At 45.1% G+C, this 20435-nt stretch overlaps 2 protein-coding genes across 3 annotated transcripts in view; both read right to left on the bottom strand.

Moving 5' to 3' along the window:
- KDM3B (lysine demethylase 3B) overlaps positions 1–8987 on the bottom strand; it is a 77812-nt gene extending 68825 nt beyond the window's left edge. For both annotated transcript variants that reach the window (XM_003404522.3, XM_023549407.2), the window contains exon 1: positions 8769–8987. In XM_003404522.3, coding sequence (XP_003404570.1) covers positions 8769–8972 — 204 coding nt within the window. In that variant the 5' untranslated portion in view covers positions 8973–8987. The remainder of the gene's footprint in view (positions 1–8768) is intronic.
- A 243-nt stretch (positions 8988–9230) lies between these two features.
- On the bottom strand, positions 9231–19761 carry FAM53C (family with sequence similarity 53 member C). The gene is made up of 4 exons (XM_023549386.2): positions 19653–19761; positions 19199–19256; positions 16415–17199; positions 9231–15503 (listed from the first exon to the last, which is right to left on the bottom strand). Exons 1-4 carry the CDS (start codon positions 19728–19730, stop codon positions 15246–15248), a joined length of 1179 nt encoding a protein of 392 aa, XP_023405154.1. The 5' UTR covers positions 19731–19761; the 3' UTR covers positions 9231–15245.
- Positions 19762–20435: the final 674 nt, after the last annotated feature.

The raw sequence follows: 20435 nt of genomic DNA, 5'->3' as shown, positions 1-20435 counted from the left end.
AATCCATAAAAAAACATTCTATTTAATCAACAGAGCACAGTATCTCACAATATCACTGGTTCTTACTTAACTTTCAGACTTATAAGTAAGAGAAGGACACTTAAGGATACTCATTAAAAACTACAAACTCCCATTTCTTATATTACGACTGTTTGTACGTGGATTGAGAACAAATAATGGATTATACATTAAAAACACGGTATTATCCTGGACACCCAGCACTCATCTGCCAGTTTGTCACACTGTGGTGGCTTGCGTGTTGCTGTGATGCTGGAAGTTATGCCACCTGTACTTCAAATACTAGCAGGGTCACCCATGGTGGACAGGTTTCAGCAGTTTCCAGACGAAGACAGGCTCAGAAGAAGGACCTGGTGATCCACTTCAAAAAAAAAAAAAACTGGCCAGTGAAAACCTTATGAATAGAGTGTCTGACAGTGCAGGAAGATGAAACTCTCAGTTTGGAAGGCACTCAAAATACCATTGGGTAAGATGCCTCCTCAAAGTAGAGTTGACCTTAATGACGTGGATGCAGTGAAGCTTTTGGGACCTTTATTTGCTGATGTGGCATGACTCAAAATGAGAAGAAACAGCTGCTAACATCCATTAATAATCAGAACGTGGACTGTACAAAGTATAAATCTAGGAAAATTGGAAGTCACCAAAAATGAAATACATAAAGATCAAATCCTAGGCATTAACGAGCTGAAATGGACTGGTGCTGGCCTTTTTGAATCAGACAATCATATGGTCTGCTATGCAGGGAATCACAAATTGAAGAGGAACAACATTGCATTCAGTGTCTAAGAGAACATTTCCAAGATTTGTCCTGAAATACAATGCTGTCAGTGAAAGGATAATATCCATATGCCATACAAGGAAGTCAAGTTCGTATGACTATATTCAATTTACACACCAACCACTAATGCCAAAGATGAAGAAATTAAAGTTTTTACCAACAACTGCAGGCTCAAATTGATCAAACATGCAATCAAGATGCATTGATAATTACTGGTGACTGAAATGCAAAAGTTAGAAATAAAAAAGAAGGATCTGTGGTTGGAAAATATGGTCTCGAAACGAGACTGCAGAGATTGCATGATAGAATTTTGCAAGACCGACAAATTATTCATTGCAAATACCTTTTTTTAACAACATAAACATTGGCTATACACGTGCACCTCACTGGATAGAATACACAGTAATCAAACTGACTGGTCTGTGGAATGTGACGAAGAAGAAACTCAATATCATTAGTCAGTAAAAAGCTAGGGGCCGACTACTGCAACAGATCATCAATAAAATTGCTCATATATAAGTTCCGTTGAAATTGAAGAAAATTAAAACAAGTCCACGAGAGCCAAAGTATGACCCTGAGTATATCACATCTGAATTTGGAGGGAGACCATCTTGGGAAGAGGTTTGGCGCACGGAACACCAATGACCGAAAACCAGACAAGTTGTGGAATGACATCAAGGACATTATACACCAAGAAAGCAAAAGGTCATTAAAAAGACAGGAAAGAAAGAAAAGACCAAAATGGATGTCAGAAGAGACTCTGAAACTTGCTCTTGAACATGGAGTGACTAAAGCAAATGGTAAAAATGATCAAGGAAAAGAGCTGAACAGAAGATTTCAAACGAGAAGACAAAGTATTGTAATGAAATGTGCAAAGACCTGGAGTTAGAAAACCAAAAGGGAAGAACACATTCAGCATTCCTCAAGCTGGAAGAAATGAAGAAAAAATCCAAGCCTCAAGTTGTGATACTGAAGGATTCTCTGTGCAAAATGCTGCATGACACAGGAAGCATCAAAAGAAGATGGAAGGAACACACAGAGTCACTGTACCAAAAACTGGTTGACTTCCAACCATTTCAGGAGGTAGCATATGACCAAGAACCAATGGTACTGAAAGGAGAAGTCCAAGCTGCACTGATGGCACTGGTGAAAGACAAGACTCCAGGAATTGAAGGAAGTACCAATTGAGATGTTTCAACAAACAGCTAAAACACTAGAAGGGCTCACTGGTCTATGCCAAGAAATTTGGAAGACAGCTACCTGGGCAACCGAATGGAAGAGATCCGTATTTGTGCCCATTCCAAAGAAAGGTGATCCAATGGAATGTGGAAAGTATCGAACAGTATCACCAATGTAACAGGTAAGTAAGATTTTGGTGAAGCTTTGAAGTGTGGCGTCTGGGTTCTTAAACGCTAGCAAGCGGCCATCTAAGATGCATCAATGAGTCTCAGCCCACCTGGATCAAAGGAGAATGAAGAACACCAAGGTCACAAGGTAATTATGAGCCCAAGAGACAGAAAGGGCTACATGAACTAGAGACTGCATCATCCTGAGACCAGAAGAACTAGATGGTGCCGGCCACAACCGAAGACTGCCCTGATAGGGAGCACAACAGAGAACCCCTGAGGGAGCAGGAGAACAATGGAATGCAGACCACAAATTCTCATAAAAAAACCAGGCTTAATGGTCTGACTAAGACTAGAAGAATCCTGGCAGTCATGGTCCCAAAACCTTCTGTTGGCCCAGGACAGGAACCATTCCCTAAGCCAACACATCAGACATGGATTGGACTGGACAATGGGTTGGAGAGAGATGCTGATCAGGAGTGAGCTACTTGCATCAGGTGGACATTTGAGACTATGTTGGCATCTCCTGTCTGGAGGGAAGATGCGAGGATAGAGGGGGTTAGAAACTGGCAAAATGGTCACAAAAGGAGAGACTGGAAGGAGGGAGCGGGCTGACTCATTAGGCGGAGAGTAAGTGGGAGTATGTAGTAAGGTGTATATAAGTTTATATGTGAGAGACTGACTTGATTTGTAAACTTTCACTTAAAGCACAATTAAAAAAAAAAAAAAAACTTGGTGAAGATAATTCAACAACGGTTCCAAGAGTACATCAACAGGGAACTGCCAGAAAATCAAGCTGGATTGTCAGAAGACAATGTGGTAATGAGGGATCATTGCTGATGTCTGATGGATTGTGGCTGAAAGCAGAAAATACCAGAAAGATGTTTACCTGTGTTTTATTGACTATGCAAAGGCATTTGGCTGTGTGAATCATAACAAATCATGGATAACACTGGGAAGAATGGGAATTCCAGAACATTTAAATTGCTGTCATATGGAACCACTACATAGATCAAGAGGCAGTCGTTCCATCAGAACAAGGAAATCCTGCATGGTCTAAAATCAGGAAAGGTGTGCATCAGGGTTGTATCCTTTCACCATACTTATTCAATTTGAATGCCTTACAAATAATCCGAGAAGCTGGACTCTATGAAGAACATGGCATCAGGATTGGAGGAAGACTCATTAACAACCTATAATATGCACATGACACAACCTTGCTTGCAGAAAGCGAAGAGGACTTGAAGCACTTACTGATGAAGATCGAAGACTACACAGCCTTCAGTATGGATTACACCTCAATATAAAGAAAAGAAAATCTTCACAGCTGGACCAATAAGCAACATCATAATAAACGAAGAAAATACTGAAGTTGTCAAGGATTTCATTTTACTTGCATCCACAATCAACACCATGGAATCAGCAGTCAAGAAATCAAAAGACAGATTACACTGGGCTAATCTGCTACAAAAGACCCCTTACAAGTGTTCAAAAGCAAAGGCATTACTTTGAGGACTAAAGTTGGCCAGACTCATATGACTGGCATTTTTAATCACCTGATATGCATGCAAAAGCTGGACAATGAATAAAGAAGACCGAAGAAGAACCTCTGAATTATGGTGTTCGTGAAGAATACGGAATATACCATGGACTGCCAGAAGAACAAAATAATCTGTCTTGGAAGAAGCACTGCATGAACGCTCCTTAGAAAAGGGGATTGCGAGACTCTGTGTCATGTACTCTGGACATGTTATCAGGAGTGACCAGTCCCTGGAGAAGGACATCATGCTTGATAGAGGGTCAGCAAAAAAGAGGAAGACCCTCAATGAGATGAACTGACACAGTGGCTGCAACAATAGGCTCAAACATAGCAACAATCTTAGTATGGCACAGGACCAGGCAGTGTTTGGTTCTGCTATACATAGGGTGGCTATGAGTCTGACTTGGCAGCACCTAACAACTACAATAATCCTGGACACTACTATATTTATTACATTGTCTATAGACAAAGTAGAGAAGTATTTTAGAGTTCACCTACCCTGAGAGACAGGAAAAGTTGGGTGTGGAGGACAGGGTAAAAAAAATAAGGCAGATATGCTTTCACTCCTTTTGGACGACTCCCAGATAGAAGAAACCTGGTACTAGCCTGAACACTGCTACAGTTATTACATTATCTAGAATCAAAGGAAAGGAATATTTTAGAGTCCACCTTTCCCCAAGACAGAGATTAAAGATTAAGGGATAAAAAAATAAGGCAGATATGCTTTCATTCCTCTTTCAAGTTCTAGATAGCTGAGACAGCTCAGGTAGACATTCAAAACAAACTGATGCTACTAAAAGCATCATTTAATTCTATCATACAGCAAGAAAAGGATGGTTTAATAAAACTGGTGCTGTTAATCAACAGAAAAAAAAAATTTAGATTCCCCTACCTCACACGTCATGCACAAAAATATTCTGGATGGGCCAAAGAAAATAAATAAAAGGGAAAAATAAAAAACGAAAATATTAAAAAGAAATTTTGAAGAATATTTATATAGGCTCAAAATGGAGGCAATTTTCCTAAAGCAAGCAAACCCAGAAGCTATAAAGAAAAGTCAGAGAGATCTGACGACATAAAATTTTTATTTTTCTGTATGGCAAAACAAGCCATATGCAAAGTCAAAAGACACATGAGAGAAAATTACCGCAGCACACTTGACAGGTAAAGAGTTAATATCCCTAATATGCACAGAACTTATAGTGAACAATAAAGGCAACTGCCATTTCTTTTTTAAAGTGGGCAAAAGATGTGCACAGATAATTTATAAAAGAAATGAAAAAGTCCCATAAACACAGAAAAAGGCTGGTAGTCACAGAAATGCTAGATACTATTTTTTTTCACCCATTAGACTGACAAAAATGAGAAAGACTGATGACACCCTGAATGGCAAGAGTGAAGGGAAACAGCACTACAAGCACTGTTGGTGGGAGTATGAAATGCTACAATCTTACGGGAAAATAACCTGGCATTACCTAAAAAAATAATAAATACATACACTCCTTAACCTAACAATTCCACTCATGTATGGCTAAACTACAGAAATAAAACCACATTATATAAGGATATACGTACAAGTGGAAACCCTGGTGGAGTAGTGGTTAAGTGCTACGGCTGCTAAGCAAAAGGTCAACAGTTCGAATCCACCAGGCACTCCTTAGCAACTCTCTGGGGCAGTTCTACTCTGTCCTATAGGGTCGCTATGAGTCGGAATAGACTCGACAGCAACTGGTTTTATATGTACAAATATATTTACCACTGCATTGTTTGTAGTGCCAAAAACAACTTAAATAACTTGAATTTCCACCAAAATGAGGAATAACTGAATGAATTATGATACATCTATTCTATGGAATATAATGTAGCTATCAAAAAAAAAGTAAGAGCTATAGATATTAATGCCCGTGATATAGGTAATGTTAAATGGAAAAAAAAAAAAAAAAAGCAGGCTGCATAGTAGCGTGCAGTATAATACCATTTGTGGGGTGGGGGGGAACTCAACTCTTTGCATATGGATGAATGTTTATATACATACTATATATATATATATATATATATATATATATATATATATATATATACTACCAGCATTAAGATAAGCAAAGATAACTTACCATTCCTTGGTGGAATTAGTAAGAGTGGGGTAGAGATTATTGGCTTTTTCTGTGCACACTTTTGGCTGTTTGACATTTTGCCAAATGCAAGTTACGCTTTTATAACAACAACAAAAAAAGGGAAACATTCATTTTTTTGTTTATGTGTATTTACCTACCATACCTATATATACGACGGTCCCAAGTTTTCTGTAACTTACATGAGCCAATAATGATATAGGAACATAAAGAGGACACCAGATTAGGAAAGAAGAGTTACAAACAAACGCATAAAAATCAATTAAAGTAATTTGGCCACAGGATTTTTTTTTTTTTTTTTTTAACATAATAGATCTACTTTGAAACACAAACAAAGCTACTATTCCATGGGGGGAGGGGGATCGTTTTTCCTGCTTCAGCTATAAATCTCAGTAGTTACTTGTCAGTGTAGCTTTGATGGTGGAGATCCTCACCTATCATAACCTTATCAACAAAACTCCCAATCATTTCCTTTTTCTCATATTTCATCTTAGGTAGCACATGACTTTGCTACTGTTTTTCCAAAAAAGGGTTCATTAAATGGATCTGTACTATATTTTGAAAGATTTCTGGGTCAAAATATATTTAGGAAGAGGGTTATTAATGGATCCTAAAATTGAGAAGTGTTTTCAATCATTTCAGAAAATCATTCATTCAACCCTCAATTACTCATCCTTAACAGGGGGCGCCCTGCTACGCATTACTCAAAACCAAGCATGCCTGAAAACATCTTAAACATAACTGAATGAAAATCTGTCCAATCACAGACCGGTTGCTTGTAAACTCCACCCTTGAGTACAGGAAGAGCACTTTTGATTGGAGGACGGTTGTGTTTACTACAGAGTGTGGTGCAAATTGGAAAAGCCCACATGCCCTGGGTCCAAAGGAAATCTCTTTAATGAAAAAGGAAAACAAAACGGCTAGCTCTTATTCTACACGAGCCATTGTCATTAATTGAGTCTCATTACAGTAAGAGCAATTCTTGAGCAGTTTTGAAAGCTGGTAAAATATTTATTCTAAAGGCTGAGTTTTGTTGTTGTTTTCTCATCTCTGTTCCTCCGCATACATACAAGCAAAAATGTATTCTCGAAGCCCAAATCTGCTTTTGCTTCTATATGCATACAGCTCCATGCAAGACTTCAACTCAGTTGTAATGTACACCTTGCTTTAAATTCCAAGAATCACTGCAACTTTTTACTTGGTTTATGAAATCAACCCCATGGGCCTAAGAGCAAAATATTCAATATTTAGTTTAGCAGAATGTGTCCAGCATTTCAGTGAGTTTCAAAAACCTATGCCCTTAGGGAACACAGGAAACTAACTGAATGGGTAGCCATTTCAGGTGCAGAGCTCATTAGCAATTCATTTGATGGAGAAAACCATCATTGGAGAACCAGAAAATAAAATTTAGACTGAAAAACTAGGGCAAACTAGGCCGTTGGTCAAAGTTTGCATATAATGGTGGATCTTAAGTATGTTTTGCATCCAAGGGTATAGAGTGAACTACTCAATCTGAGAGGAACACCTCTATCCCACCCCAACACAAAAAGTCATTTTATAAAAAGAGGGCAGAGGAATTTACTTTACTCTCCCAATCTCCCTTCTGAATCATCATGCCCACCACCTTTAGTTTTTTACAAATTTGCCCCACTGAAGTCTCGTAAATGTCCTAACGGCTTTTCTAATAGAGCACCGAGAAAGATCAAAGCAAATGAACTCAAGTGGGAGAAGCAAAGCTGAGGCCTAAGGCAGCACAAGCCTAGCAACCAAAAAGCTTGTACATGGGGGGGTGGGGGTTAGGGGGTAGGGAGCCTGGCACTGTTAAATCAGTAGGTAGAAAAACGAATATCAGAATCCTACAATATAACTCACAAAGCCCACAAAATGCATTCAAGTTTACAGTGAGTAAAATATCTGCATAAGCAAGTTCATCAAGAATATTTACCTTCTGCCAGCTGATCTATTACATTCCGAAAGAATCCTCCTATTTTTCATAGCCTTATCTCACCAAAGAAGCTCGGGCGGCTATCAGAATGCGGAACCAAAGAGGCTTACAGACGTTCAAAGACAATATTTTGCCGCCACATTAACAAAAATAATACATCACGGTCCCGATGTATTAAACAGTTAAAGTTCTATTACTAAACAACTTTAATCACAAAACACACCGAGTCACGTATTCGAAAGCGGCCAAGCTTCAGCACAAAGTTTCAAAACAAAACCTCTCCCAAGGCTGGAGAAGAGTAGCCGAGCTGGGAGCAAAAATCACCAGCAGCCCCATTCGGCTGCTAAGACAGATCTCAAACTTATAAAAAACAGCCACAACTGCAGCTCCTGTCACCCAGAGGCGCAAAGAGAGAGTCCAAAAGAGTCTCGAGAGCTGGCCGTTCTGGAGACCGCCAGGCCGAGCACGGCTCAGACAAGAAGGAAGTAACTGCCAGATAAAAAAGCCCCGAGCAGCTCCGACTGCAGCCTGTGCCTCCCACAACTGCCCACATTCCCGCCCCATTCGGGGCTCCGGGAGGACGGGAACAGGGCGCAGGTCTACCGGGAGAGGCTGAAGAGCACAGGTCCGCGTCTTCCAGGAGGCAGCGGTAGCACCGACCGAACTCCGAGGGGCCAGGAAACCCAGGGCGCAGGGGTCTGCTCGGAACGCGCGCGTTTGAGGGGGACGCCGAAAAAGGGGTCGCCCAGGAGGCGGGGCCTGCCGGCTGGAAGCTGCAGCTCCAAGCGCCCCGGCCGCCCCCCGGGGGAAACCGAGACGCGCACCTCGGCGCGGAAGCCATGCCGGCCAGAGCTCCGGGTGCCTAAGAGCCGGCGGGGGGCGCTGAGGAGATCGGGGGGCGCGGAACTGGGGCACCCCCACCCCACCGCCCCCTCACAAAGGCCCCCGGGGAGGCCGCCCGCAGGCCCCTCAGCCCCGGTGTCGAGTGCCTGACTCGGCCGCCACTCACCGCTAGGTCCTGGGGCACCGCCCCGCTCATGGCCCGCACCGTGCCGGCCCGCCAGGCCCGAGTGCGCAGCGCAGGCCCCGGATCTCCGCCTGCCGCCGCCGCTGCTGCCGCCGCCGCGGGAACCGAAGCCGAGGCTGAGGCCGCGGTGTCCGCGAACAGAAGCAGCAGCCGCTTGCCCACCGGGGAGGCCGCCGCGTCCGCCATCGCCAGGGCCGCCCGGACCCGCACTCCAGCCCACCGCCTCCCACCACCTCCGCTGCCGAACGCCCGATCCGCCCGCAAGGCCTCCCTCCGCACCACCCGCGGCCGCGGCTCCCCCCACCCCCCCCAACAGCCACCACCAACCACCGGCGCCGCGCAGCGCCCCCCGTGGCCGGGAGCGGAGCCGCAGCCTGGGCTCCGCACAGCGCCCCCCGCGCTCCGGAGCAGGACGGCAGCTCCGGGCCCCTCTTAGCGCTCCGCCCCAACCTCCCCGGGGCCTGCAGTGCCCCCTGCGGCCGGGAGGGGAATTGCAGATCCGGCCGGGGGTGTGGAGGTGGGCGGGTCCTTCAGTCTCCCATGGCACCATCTTGGTCCCAGCCTTCCCTCAGAGGGGTCCCGTATCTGAGGCTTTAGCTTACCCTTCTCAGACACCAAAGACTTTTATTTAGGTGACAGACTGAGGGGCAACGTACCTACTGGGTAGATGTTTTCAGTTAATAAGTCGGTGCCCCATACCCCCTTGATTTCCTATCCTGAAAATATAAGCTACTTTCTCCCCATTGGCCCATGGATAAAATAGCTCCCTTCTCATTGGCCCATAAGTAACATGCCATTCCATTCTATAACCCAAACCGGCCCTGAAGTGGATTCAAACTCATAGTGCCTCCATGTGTGTCAGAGTAGAACCATGCTCCAGAGGGTTTTCAGTGACTGACTTTTTGGAAGCAGATCTCCAGGCCTTTTTTCCAAGGTACCTCTGGGTAGACTTGAACTTCCACCCTTTCAGTTATCAGCCAACTGTGTTAACCATTTGCACCATCCAGGAACTCTTTTCCATTCTATACTGCCAATAAATACTTCATGGGTTCCTTTCCTATCAGACAATGTGTTACATACATTGGATGTTATGACACATTCCACTGGCTGAAGGCAGTGTGCCAGCATCTTGGTTTTTGCCTTTAACCCATGGAACTTCCCTTTTCTAGACAATGTTATTGAGTAAGTCCTAGGGTTTCTCAACTCAACTCAAATTTTAGGGGAAATGGAGAGACTGAGTAAAGGGACACTCTTCTATGGTTCAGTAGCATCACATCTTACCAAGGAAACAGTAGGGCTGGGAGCAAAGAAAACCCCTTCACTCCTACCTGAATTTGGTTCAGATGTAGAAGATCGATAGCTCCTGCTGAGTTATCCACTGCTTCACCCAGTGGAAAGTGTCATTATCACATCCAGTGGCTGTAACACATTGCCCAATGGGAAAGGAACCCATGAAGTATTTATTGGCAGTATAGAATGGCAAGAGTTCCTGGGTGGGGCAAATGGTTAACATGGTTGGCAGATAACTGAAAGGTTGGAAGTTCAAGTCTACCCAGAGGGGGCAGTAGAGAAGGGAAGATGCTAAGATTTTTTCTAGATTGGTATGGTTGCCCTGCCTCAACCACCAAGGAGTGGACAAACTCAAAAGTTTAACTTTGATAATGTCAGAGACTAAGTAGTTCCATGGTTTCACAGATGCAGAGATTAAGTATATACGGAAAAAAACCACCCAGTGCCGTCGAGTCGATATGTGGAAGCAGATACAAACCAGAAAGATAAAGGGCCTACTAATAACTTAAAGTGGCCATTTCTTTTAATGATCTGCTGGCAGTAGCTGATTCTTTCTCTAAGACTTCTGTGACTGCCAAGTTATCTCCTGTCCAGAACCTGTCTACACCCTTGGCCTACTTTTCTTGTACCAAAGTTTAGGGGCCACCAACTACTGACATTTATAAAAATACAAAATATCTAGGGAAGTCACTCTAGAACTAACACTACAGAGCACCAAGTAAACACTTGCTTAGACTTTCTCTCTCCCTGTTCCTTGGAACTTCCATCTCCCACCAACCTGAGGCCAGACTCAGAATGCTTGTTTGGGCCAAGAGACCCCTCTTAAGTACAAGTTGTAGTTGGCGGGAGGGGAACAAGAGTGAATCCATACAGGACCTAGCTACTCTGCAGCTTTCCTATCAAAATTCACTGCTGGGATTTTCTCACATGGGGCACTAATTACTATCTTAGTGTCCAAGGCTGGCTTCTCCCAGCACCAGAGACAGAAATGTGCATTAGTTCAGGGATGGGAGGGGCAGAGGTAGGAAATTCATTCAAAAATATGCTGGGAACTTTTCATGTGCTAGAATCTTTTCAAATTGTTGGGGACATAACAGTGAATAAAACAAAACTCCTGCCCTCATGAAGTTTGCATTCTTTCCTATACTAGCAGGACTTCAGGAATGGAAAATATATCATACTCAGCCTCACAAAATAAGCACAATAGAAAAATCCAACAAAATAATTCAAAAGAAAGGAAAAAGGGGGTGGAGGAAGTCACTTCAGATGTTCAAACTTTACCCCTCCTCTAGCAATAGGTGAAATGAAACAGCAGTTTTAAGGAGAAAAACTGTAATTCTAAGCTTCTCCAACCACACACCACGGCACCCCTCAAGCCCCTCTTTTTGTTTTCAGGGCAGGTGACAAATCCCACTCTTTTTAGGATGTATTTTTGCCCCCTGAAAGGTTCCTGCTCCAGGTATTCAAGCCAATCCTATCCTCCTGCACACTTCATTGGTATTCAATGGTGAGTGTCTCCAGTTTAAAGCAGGAAACTAGGACATAGGCTAAGCAACTTGACTCTTCTTGCCACCTGGCAAGTTAGCACCACAGCTGGTAAAGAAGGCTAAGCCTTAGGCACAGAGGCTCCTGTCTGGATCTCTAAGCAACTAGATTTCACCCACACACATTGGAAGAATGCTAACATAGAGAGAAGAAAGGGTGGAATAGAAAGGTCTAAAATAGAGAGTGAGTGAGCCACATAGCTCCTTTCAGCACACAAACATTCCAAATTGAAGCATTAGTGAAAAATACCTTCTTCTAGGACAAAAGAGCTCTGCTGCTAGGATAATTTTTCAACAGCAGTATTTTTAGGAGGGAGAAATTGCCAATGTCTTTGGATCTGAATTCTGACGACAAAATCTTCATCTCTCCAAGACCTAACATGAAAATGCATAAGAAAGGAAGAGATTCCTGGCTAAGTCTCCCACCCTGCCTTCTCTCCCCACCTCCGAAAGCCTACAAACCAATCTAGACAAGTTCCTGACTGTACCACCAAGCATTTCTCAAGGTGCTGAAATGTATTAATACTCGACTTTAACTTGCTGGAAGTGAGATTAACAGTAGGGAAGAGGAGACAGGTATAAATATCAGAGAAACACAGCAAGGCAGGCTGCCAGAAATAACCAAGGCCTTAACAGAAGCCTGGGCCATAGAATATGATCTGCTGTGAGCTGTGAAGGGCCTGGAGACCAGATGCCACCCTCTAAGGGCCAAGGCCCAACCATGTCCTAGAAGAAGGGCTGGAAGAGTTAGGCAGCTTTCTCCCTGCCTCTTCCTTGCCTTTCTTTGTGCGGAAGGGAAGAAGACACTGTAGTACACAAGGTTGCTTGGGAAAATGGATTATTCTAATAAAACTTTATTTTTTCAAACACAGCCACAGAGGCAGGACCTCATGTTTAACACACACAGACTTATGGATTTTTTTTTTTTTAATATAAAACAAAGTTTACGAAATTTTTTTTTTCTTTCACTTTTTGTATTTGTAATCCCATCAGCACAGGGACTTTGGCAGCAGGTGGGAGTGAAGGGCAGCTGGAACTGCCACTGGGCAGTCACCGGGCACAGGAGGAGAGCACCAGCCTGGGAGTGGCTTCACTCACACACGCAAGAATACTCACCTACTGGTCAGCCACACCACACACACAGCACGGATGGAGATGGCTACCCAGCGTCAACCACAAGCCCTGCAGAGGTGTACTCCACTGTGGGTAAGCCCAGTACGTGAAAATCCAAATAGTCAAAACAGCTGAAGTAGAGGGAAGTTGCTTGCTTTACAAAAGAAGCAATCATAGGCTGCTTTTAAATGGTCAGCAGTCCAAATGCATTGAAAAATAGCATCTGGTTTACACAGAACTGTTGAAACAGATCTATTGTGTAAAGCGAAATGAACCACTTCTTGAAAAGGCTTGTCCCAGGCCCAGGGGTGCTTAGACTAGGAAGCAAGATGATAGTTCTGGCAAGTTTAACCTTCCAGTCTTAAAGTAATGGAATTCAACTACGATATCTATAGACTTTCTCCCCTAAGGATGCTGCCCTTGGGCTTCGGGGAAACCAAGATAGAGGCAGAATTACTGCCCTCACTTCTTTAGCTTAGGGCCCAGAGACTCCACTGGCATTGTCAGTGGCCTAATAGAAGCTGGCACAGCCAATCTGCAGCAGAGAGCCCAGGGATGAGGATGCCCCAGAAGGAAAAGAAGCTGGCACCAGGGAAATTATGACCTATATTATGGCCTGAAGAGGGAGAAGAGCCAGGGGAGAGATGAAACCAATGATGGTCAACTCCTAGGCTCATGGTTTCCCTGGTTTCCCCGGAGCAGTTCCTCAGGCCCCACAGACCTGGTGGCCCACTGGTAATACGTGGTAACTTGTAGGAGAGGAGCCCTGGAAGGGTAGAGCCTCTGAGTGCCAGAGGCTCAAGAAGACATGGCCACCTCTTCTCTGGAAAACAGGCGAGAAGGCCGGAGCCTCACTGATGCTCTTATTTGACATGTGGGAGTCCCAGAAAATGTCAGGATCAACTTCACAAGAAAGAAAACACATAGACCTTGGACTGTTCCCATAACATGAGGAACTTGGGTCCTAAGATACCCTGGAAATTTAAAAGAAAATGGCCCTTCTTCTAATAAACAGGGAAGGCAGGTCCAAGTTGGTCCTGCAAGGTCTAATCAAAGCTGGACAAAGCCTCACAAACTATTGTAGTGACAGCTTCAGTACACCATTTCCACTGGTGCCAGCCCTACCATGGTAGTTGCAGTCCTTAAATACATCACTGTAGCCACTGAGTCCTGCTGCCCTAGCTCAAGTTGTGGGTGAGAAACTTAAAAAAGGAAATTCAATCCAACAACAACAAACTCCCAATTGCTCCTCACAGCCTTTGCTTTACACATCCTCAGCCAATCCCTTAGTGAGCCCCAACCTCCCTGTGGTCTCTCAGGGCCAATTAGAGGCACATAAACATTTCCTGGCAGGAATGGAAGACAAGCAAACTAGTAAATGCAGGCACCCATTTCTCAAGCAGGTCAGAAGAGAGGTTGGGCCTGGATCTTACAAGAATAGGCTTCCTTACAGTCTGCTTGCAATGGGCAGTGCTAGGGTGAGCTCATTCATGCCTGCAGGACCTGAACACCGTATCTCCTGCGGCAAGTCTGCCTTAATAAATACTGGGGACCAACACAGGATCTTCATTCCTCGTCTCTGACTTCAAAGGTCAGAGTGTGAGGGCAGAAAGGTCCCTTCAGTAAAAAGGAAAAGTGAAAGATGGAGCCCTTCAGAACTGCCTCAGTTGCCCACATGAGCTTGCATCTACTTAGAGAGTGAGAGAGGCAGGATGCATATAGCCTAGGCAATCTGATGAGAAAAAAAGGCCAGCTCAGTATAAATGTGGAGCCTCCCCTCCAGCCCAATACTAGATCCACCTAGTGGGAGGGGATAGGGATGAGGAAAAGACCATTAATTGAGGTCACAGAACTTAAAAGACCCAAAACAGAGTCCTTTGCAGAGCCAGTGGTGCTGACAGATCACAAGCCTCGCTCCAGAGCTATTCAGAAAAAAGGAAAACTTGGTGCCCTTCTAACTCCTTGACCAAGCCTACTGTCCTGTGAAAACTCAGCATCCTGGGGAATCACGATGCTCTGCTGTTAGGAAGCAAACCCCTTCCTTCCCTAAGGCTACGCAAACACGCCTTTACTTGAACACACTCCCATGCACACAAACGCTCTCACACAATTTCTCTGAGGAGGCTGACTGAACCTCCCACCCTAGCCAAATTCTAAGACACAAGTGCCCTTTGAAGCAAAGGGGCTAGTGAAATTCCCCGAGCTGGGGTCAGCAGACCCCTTCCTTCCCTGCCCATCGCTCTGTCAGTGGCAGGGATACTCACACTCAGGGCCGCCATGGGAAGGGTCTGCTCTGGGGCTGTCCCTCCCGCCACCAGCTCCGTTTATCTTGTCCCGGCCAGTCTCTCGGCATGGTTGAGCTTCCTGGAGTGAGAAGATTTCCGGCTGCCCTGAGTCGGAGCCCTCCACTCACCCCCGTTCCCAGGCTGGGCCCCCAGCCTTGGGGCCTCGACACTTGTTAGTAGGCATAAGAGAGTCAGTCTGTGTGGCCCCAGGAAGTAGCCTCTCAGTTTTAGTTCTCCTCAATCAGATTCAAGTCCAGATCCCCAAAGTCCTGCTGGCACAGTGTCCGTTTGCTTAGCGTCTGCCGCCCCCACCGCACGGCCCCTTCCTCCTCCTCTTCGCTTTCACTCAGCACCTGGGAGGAACCCCCAACTGGGCTGCAGGAAGCAGAGAGGGGTGGGGGGCTACAGGCCATAAACCATGGTGGAGAAACGCTGCTGCCTTCCCGGGCTGTATCTTGAAGACAGAGACCTCCTGAGTATGGTTTCTGCCAAACAAATAACAAAGTTAAGAAGGCAAAGAAAGATACTAACTTCCTAGAGCATGTTGGTCCAAGTAGTATCTCAAAGTGTCCTTTTCAGCTACCCTTAAAGGCAGGAGTCCTAGGTTTTAGGGTGAGCTTTGTGAATTTCCTGATAAAATCTAGAAAATGTAGTATACATGTACATTTTTCTGGGGAAAGAGTCAATAGTTTCCGTCGGATTCAAGATTAGAAGCTTGTTTATAAGCTCCATGTGGGCAAAGATATTGTCTAGTTGTTTCACTACTAAATTCCCAGGGTCTAGTCAGAAGCTGGTACATAGTAGGTATTCAATAAATGTTTACTGAATGGTTGGAGGCCAGTATGAATAAATTCTCAAAGAGGCTTGTGACCCAGTGGTCTAGAAGAACAAAAGTGAAAAAAGTGGGCAAGTGCATACAACAACTGCATTTATAGTAAGTCAAAAAAGCATTTGTTGGACAGATGAATGATATAGCAGCCTGTCTTGCTTAAGCTCTCACAGACCCACTTGAAGCACTGAAGAGCAAGTGGCTAAATCAGCCTTGAGTACAAGAGGTTGGGGGCACTGATGATAGGACTTTTGTAGCATATGCCTCTTCTAAGAGGAGGGAAAGTGTCTCTAACAGGGCACCCTGGGATCCCTGTTGGAAGGTTTAACATAGATCTCACCCCAGTTTCTCTGGAACATCCAGGACTGAATACAGGACTTACAGTGCTAAAACCAGGACAATCTTGGGCAAACCAAGATGGTAGGTTACCCTGGCAAAACCTCAGAGAGAAAAGAGCTCTAGGGGAGGTCCTACCAAGAGGGCCTGGAGCAAGGGGACAGCTTAAGAGTAGGATGAGAACTGAGTCCCCCCATTCCCGCCAAGCTCCCCTTGTCCCACTGGTTCCACCTGATTCATCTTGTCAAAGTCCAAGGAAGGCCGCAGCCGCCGTGGGTCCTCCTCGTGGCGCCGCTTGACCCCAGCTTTGCGGGCATCCAGATCACAAGGCTGTGAGCGGCTCCGGGGAAGATTGCGGAGGCCCCGAGGTCTCCAGGGCAGCTCCGGGGAGGATGCGGGGGAGCTCCGAGCAGAGGGCAGAAAGCGGCTTGCTTGCGGGCCCAGGCTGGGTGACAGGGAGAAGCGACGCTGGGGTGGACAAGGTGACAGGGACTCAGCATCACTTTCCCAGGAGCCACTTTGTGGGGAGGCAGCACAGGGTCGAGAGGAATCTTGGGCTAGGGCAAGGCTGAAGAAAGGGGGGCTGCAGGGTCTGTGGGCTGGGGCACATTGAGAAGAGGCACTGGGAGCTTGGAGGAACCTGAGGCTGGAGACCCGCTTTGGGGGGCTCTGGTGAGGCACCTGCGGCCCGCCCCCTCCACCACTGCCCCTGTGCTTGATGGGAGTCCACAGCTTGGAGGGGGCGGGCCGCCACACCGGCTGCCAGCGAGACAGGTCCACGGGCACTGAGAGTGAGCGGCAATGCCTCTTGGATGGAGGGGCAGGGGTCACAGGGAGTTTCTCTGAGTCTGGGGGCTCAGGGCTTAGGACTTGGGGGAGGGGTTGCTCCTGTAGGGAACTTCCTCGGCTGGGTGGTCTGAGGTGCAGGCTCAAGCCTGAGGAGTGGTAGCTGAGGTTGAGGCTGTCCTGGAATTCGGCACAGGAACAGTGGGACAGACCCCTCCAGGAAGCACCTTCTGGAAGGCATTCATAATAAAAATAATATTAAGGACAGCTAACAATATTCAAGAGCTTACTATGTGCCACACACCGTACTGAGCACCGAGCACTTTACATAGGCTATCTGATTTCCTCTTCCCAAAACCTCATGAGGTAGGTACTATTATTATCTCCATTTCATAGATGAGAGAAGTCCAGTAACTTGCCTAAGGTTATACAGCAATCAAATGACCACGGCAGGATTCAAACCTAAGTGACACCAAGGCTAGATTCCTTAACCGCTGTGCTATACTGCTTCCATTATGAGAAATCACCTGGAATCTAAAATATATTTTCATGTACTGCCGCCACTCCTTCTCCAAGGTAAAACGAGTCAAGCAAAACAGACAGGCATATGTCTATGCTCTGCTCATCCCTCACCCCACTCACCCAGCACTACTCAGCGTCTCCCCTACTCCTCTACCCTGGGTTCTGAAAAACAGGCCTATGCTCTCCTTCCTTGACCTCTCCTCTTCCCATGTGTCAAAAACACCAAGATGTAAGTAAGGTGCTACAAAGAGGTAAAAAGTAATCAAGCAGATAAGAGATCACTTTTACTTCTAAGGAGAGCAAACGGGGTAGCGAAAAGGCCTTTGACGGAAGAACCAATGCCTGGGAAACCCTAAGACTTGGTGTTGCTCGTGTTCCTGACTACCCACACACCGATTCCTTTCCCTTAGGCCTTCTCTTAAATCCAAACAGAATGGGGAGACTGAGGGATGAGACAGGAAACTGACTAAAAGGAATGGTCCTCACTCTCTACATTCTAACCAAAACTGTGACTTTTGGGAGACAGTTAATTAAGGGACACAAGGCCTACTCCAACTGCCTCTGGTTAAAAAAAAAAAAAAAAAATTTTTTTTTTTTTTTTGGTTAGCTGGCTGGAATTTACAGGGCTGGAGATTCAGAGCAACCGACAAATATTATGAACTTAAGACTTGATGATGGAGAAAACTCACACTTGACTTTACTTGGTCAACAGCTCTCCCCCACTATTATCCTCCATGAGAGCAGGGACCATGTGTCCAGTGTGTACTTCTAACACAGTACCTGGCTCTCAGCAAGTATTTAATAAACAGGAGGCAGAGGTTGAATGGTGATGCTTTTACAAATCATGTCCCTCGTGAGGTATCCCAGAAAATAAAACAAGATGCAGAATGGCCTAGCAGCATGGATTAGGGAGTTCTGGTTGTCTACTTCATCTAAATGTCTCCACAATCAGATTCTTTGATCAAGTAATTCATAATCTGGGAATTTATGCCTCAGATATATTTTCACATATGCAAAATGACATATGTCCAAGGTTAGCCACCAAAGTTTTGTATGTCATAACAAAAGGCTGGAAATAACCTAAATAAACATCAATAGGAGACTGGTTAGATACACTGATACATCCATACTATGCAATCACATGCAGCTATTAAAAAATAAGAAAACGCTTAATGCACTCATATGGAAGATCTCCTAACTATATTAGTTAACTGAAAAAAATAAGGTACAGAATTACATATATAGTAACCAACCTTTTGTATTAAACAAAAAAGTGTAGATAAGAATGTACATTATATTCTTTTTATTTGTATAAAGAAACTCTGGCTGGATATTTAAGAAACTAATTAACAGGAGTTACTTTTAGGGAGATGATGAAAGCTGGGTGAATAGGGGACAAGAGCGGAAGGGAGGCTTTTCTCCATATAGCCTTGCTGTTGTTATTCAAAAATTTTTCTACTATGTGAGTATATTGCCTCTTCAAAAAAATTAGATTATGAAAGTCCCCACAAGGTTAGGGTAACAGCAAACGAAAACAGGTAACTTCCATCCTGTAGCAGTAAAATAGAGACAATCAACTCATCTTACAAAGTGACCCTTACAACAAAATTCTGCAAGTAGGCTAGCTAGCCCTGGCCACTGGAAGTCATGAAAGCAATGTGTGAATGCACGCACGCACGCACACACACACACACACAGATGCCTTACCAGACACAAGCTGGAAAGGGTTCCCACAGTTGGAGATGTCTGCATGATCAGGCAAAGGCTAAGAGAGAAAGAATATCCATAGTCATTCCAGCTCAGGACGCACTGACAGACTTCCAGGAAGCCCTCTTCAGCTCATCCCTGAATTTGTGGGCTGTAGGGATGTGAGGGACTGCTAAGTTCTCTTCCTCTTGTCCTCCCAAAGTTAGTCAGTAAAACAATCAACATCTTCCAACATCTCAAACCCTTCTCCACCCAAGTTTTAAGTGCCCCTTCTCTACCAATGGAACGATCCCTGCCCCTTCCTTTTGGGCCGGGTTTTGAGCCTTTAGTGGGCTCTTCCAGTACAAGTACCACGATTCATACAGCACAGGACAAGGGTGAAGTAGTAGCAACAAACAGCCTCAGAAAAAAGGAGGGGGGGGGCTGTGGAGAAGCAGGAAGACTGGTCTTTTACCAGACTGATGCTGAAGCGTGTGCATTTCAGCTCATCCAGAGTCTGCTTCTGTAGCTGCTCAGTGATCAGGGTTATCATGATTCTCCCCAGGATTTGACTTGCACAATTTGGAGCAAATGATGGATGTCTTCCCTGTCGTTCTTCCAGACCTCACTCGTGAGCCGTCTTCTGCCACTGCAGCACCATTCTAGCACCATTGGGACTTCCCTCTCCAGTCATGCCTGCTGAGTCTGCCAATTACAGAGGGACCAGCCCCAAGTGATATTAGAGATGTACCTGGTCCAAAGGTGGAAAATGCATGGCACACACACCACAGCACCCCTACACCTCTGGCAGACATTATTAATTGATCACAGCTCTTTCCTGCTAAGCCTAAACACAGTCTCAGAACACAGCCTCAGAAACATTCTGAACTTGGCATTTCAGATATCCAGTAAAATGAACTGTAGTTGACAAGCAAGTTGAAACCTATCTGCCATTCCTAACCTGGTTCATGCTCTGCTGAGTCTACCCAGAACCCCAGCACCACTGAGAAAACAGCTGAAAGGAAAGAGAGGGATGCCCAAATGGTTATTCCCATTCTAATTAACCCAATGTTTTCCTTATCTTCCAGTCAGGGTCAGAAGAGAACAGAAACACCGTTCTCCCAAACTACAGAACAGAGAGACGCAGTGATCATAAGAATGACTTTCTGCTTTAGACCAATCAGAATAAATAAGATTTTATGTCCTCCCTTAGCTTGAACAGCTGATACATTACTGTTCTCCAACAGACACTGTGCAT

The sequence above is a fragment of the Loxodonta africana genome, chromosome 2 (assembly GCF_030014295.1).
Source record: "Loxodonta africana isolate mLoxAfr1 chromosome 2, mLoxAfr1.hap2, whole genome shotgun sequence".
NCBI lineage: Eukaryota > Metazoa > Chordata > Mammalia > Proboscidea > Elephantidae > Loxodonta > Loxodonta africana.
The sequence above is the reverse complement of the archived record's forward strand: the minus strand, read 5'-3'. Positions and strand labels throughout refer to the sequence as shown.

Bases quoted from the DNA above. Each gene is read 5' to 3' on its own strand.
- FAM53C (XM_023549386.2), bottom strand. From the start codon at position 19,730: ATGATAACCCTGATCACTGAGCAGCTACAGAAGCAGACTCTGGATGAG. The intron at 19,257-19,652 runs GTAAAAGACCAG...TTTCTCTCTTAG, and splicing joins CACGCTTCAGCATCAGTCTG to CCTTTGCCTGATCATGCAGA. The intron at 17,200-19,198 runs GTAAGGCATCTG...AATGCCTTCCAG, and splicing joins CCCTTTCCAGCTTGTGTCTG to AAGGTGCTTCCTGGAGGGGT.